The sequence below is a fragment of the Octopus bimaculoides genome, chromosome 4, assembly GCF_001194135.2.
Source record: "Octopus bimaculoides isolate UCB-OBI-ISO-001 chromosome 4, ASM119413v2, whole genome shotgun sequence".
Classification (NCBI taxonomy): Eukaryota; Metazoa; Mollusca; class Cephalopoda; order Octopoda; family Octopodidae; genus Octopus; species Octopus bimaculoides.
In genome coordinates this window covers 127,542,987-127,545,944 of record NC_068984.1, presented here as the reverse complement: position 1 = coordinate 127,545,944, position 2,958 = coordinate 127,542,987, and the positions used below count along the sequence as shown (strand labels likewise).

The 2,958-nt window shown below is 38.3% G+C and overlaps 1 protein-coding gene across 7 annotated transcripts in view; it reads left to right on the top strand.

The window, feature by feature from the left end:
- Positions 1-596: 596 nt before the first annotated feature.
- Positions 597-2,958, top strand: part of LOC106871165 (AP-1 complex-associated regulatory protein) — a 253,283-nt gene continuing 250,921 nt past the window's right edge. For all 7 annotated transcript variants that reach the window (XM_052967473.1, XM_052967476.1, XM_052967477.1 and 4 more), the window contains exon 1: positions 597-1,063. In XM_052967473.1, the coding sequence (XP_052823433.1) occupies positions 1,043-1,063 (21 nt within the window). In that variant the 5' untranslated portion in view covers positions 597-1,042. The remainder of the gene's footprint in view (positions 1,064-2,958) is intronic.

The following is a 2,958-nucleotide window of genomic DNA, read 5'->3' as shown; positions in this document are numbered from 1 at the left end:
TACTACTACTACTCTTCTATGACGACTACTACTACTGCTACTACTACTACTACTACTACGACGACGACGACGACGACTACTACTACTACTACTACTACTTCTTGTCTCTGATGCTCTACAATTTTTTGCATCATCATTTAGTTCATCATCACCTAAATGTATTAATTTATTACAGTCATAGGTAACTCTTCTTGAGAATCAGGCTGCATGAAACATGGTTCATCATCATTAGATGGGCTACACAACTAAAAAAAAAAATTGAAAGTAATTTTTCTTTCGACGGACCGTTCACGGTCAAACTTAGTAAAACCAGTTTGACCGTGACTGGTTTTACTAAGCTGGAAGTAAAATACTTTGTCCTTTCCTCCAACTTTAATTACCATCACAATTCATTCCTCGCTATATTTGTCATTCAATTTTAGCGAATCAATTGTTTCCCTAGTATTTTAAATAATATTCTAACAAGGATATTCCTGTTATTTCTGAATAAATATACATGATTTAATTTCTCCCAAGTTCGCCCCACTAAATGTTTGCCTCTCCATGTGTCGTCTGCTAACAGCCTAGATTTATCGATCCACCATATTTCCGTTTCCGATCGTTTAACTGCCGCCATACCACCACCGTCCTCGCTTGTTCTCCCTGTTGTCACTGACGACGCCTCCTCTTGCCTGCTTTTACATTCATCCATACAATCAGTCGACATTCTACTACAGCTGCTACTGGTGTCTTTTAACTTCTCCAGACAGAGAAAGCGGCAACTAAACAGCTCATCTCTGTCTGTCGGTTAGCAGGGTGTGTTGCTCCACCATGGTCGCCGTCCAGCTTCTCACCAACACAATCGGAGATTACTTACTATCTAATATTCGGTGTCATCCTTGTTGCTGGCCTGGAAGTAAGGCGTCTACTTACCATTATTAAAGTGAACCATTGCACTCGCTACTGCAGCCAATGCCGCCACAGCTAGTCTGTCGCCAGACACCTTGCATTCTCGGCGAGTGTTCCTTCATAGACACTCTACTATGGGCAATTGTATCACACAATGTTGTGGCAAAGACAAAAGGTAATATCTTCACACTTATTATTTACTTCACGCCTTGGGATATGTGTCTACACACTCACACACACACATTTAAAACACAAATTCATACAGTTGTATTCACACGTAGATACAATGACACTTTATTGTTTACATACGTTGATCGTTTAATATATATATATACTCAGACATTTAAAAATGTCAGCCAGTGCCCCTATCTGACCAGTGTCCTGTCCTACACCTATCTGTTATTTATGACACATAACATCACATTGTCACATGTTCTCGCCTCTTATCTTGTCTTCGCCTTTCACAATGACTACTACTACTATTACTTATTCCCATTACTAGTACACAATGTTATACGAAGAAAATATACCTTGTCTACCCCAACCAACATAACCGATTATCCCCCACCAACTCCAGGATTTAAATTTTCTTCAGTGAGAGAGAAAGGTAAAATCAAACAATGCGCTTGTTATATCAGCAGCAATAATAACAAGGTGGTGATATTCACTAATTATCATACATCTATCTCTCCTTCATCCTCTATAGTCTCACCGCTGTCATTAGTCATTAGGTTTATTCCACTTTACATACACCCTTCATGCCTACTCCTCTTGACACACCCCTGTATGTCTGTCTTACGAAGCTGAGAAGGTTAGGGTCACCCGCTCATTCCAGACATTATTACGTATTAACAATATCAATAAAGACAACAGGATAGTTTTATTCAGGACACGCTCTAACTATAATACCACTACATCCTTTTTCGTTATATGAGCTCTCAAGTACCGAACATGCCACTTCTCTTTCACTTCTTTTTTGCATACTATTAGAATAACTTTCTAAAGTCTTGTCAGATTTAGTTGTATAATTGTTTCAATCGATATCCACGTCTTACATACACATACACTGTCCTTACATGGATGGTTACTGGGTTAAAACACTGTCTGTTTACAAGCTTAGATTTCTGTCTGTTTCGAAGGGTGGGGAGCAATTCCAGACCCCTTCTTCTCATATCAAACAGTGTAACAAGGCTTCAGCCACTCTCAATTAGTTTTAATTAAGGTAGCTTTATGACTTACATATCTTGTTTTTAGTGTTAAAGATATCACCTGATTGACTAGCATTTTATGGCCATAGAATAAATCTCTTCTTGAAAAAAAATAAATAAAGGTATTTTTATTAATATTCCTATATTTTATCGTCTAACGGATATTTCTGAGGTTGTCCATCTCTGTTGTGTGTATATTTTCTATTTATTATCGATGACTAGGAAGTCAGTTGTAAACTATACGTCGTTCAGATAATTTTCGTTATGAAAGAGTATCCTCTTTTTTTCACATCCTGTTCGTTTTATGAATAGGTCCATTGGCTTGATGTAAAAGTAACATATCATCACAGATTGTGCAGCACTTCTGGATCCTGTACCCTGTTTTTTTTTTCTTTCTCTCGATCCCTATTCACTGTGTGGCAGCAACCACCGCCTTTCCTAACCTATCCTATCCTATCCTATCCTCTTTTCTCTCTCTCTCTCTCGCAGCATACACACGCATTAGCTTCTCTGACTCTGTAAACAAAACTACACGATTACTCATTCTTTTTTCACAATTCCACCGACACCCACCACACACGTGAGTGTACACTCAGCTACATCTATGCAAATACTCAATTACATCAACGTATACACCCAGACACAAACGCACACACAAACACACACAAACACACACACACACACACACACACACACACACGTTTTTATCGATCAAGTCCAGCTCATGTGAAACATCAGTCAGCAAAATGCTAATATTCTCTATACCTTGCTTGAATTAAAACATTTATCAGTGTCATACATCGAACTCTAATCGATGACCACCGATCGGTTGATTTACAGATCAGTAACCACCTATATATAT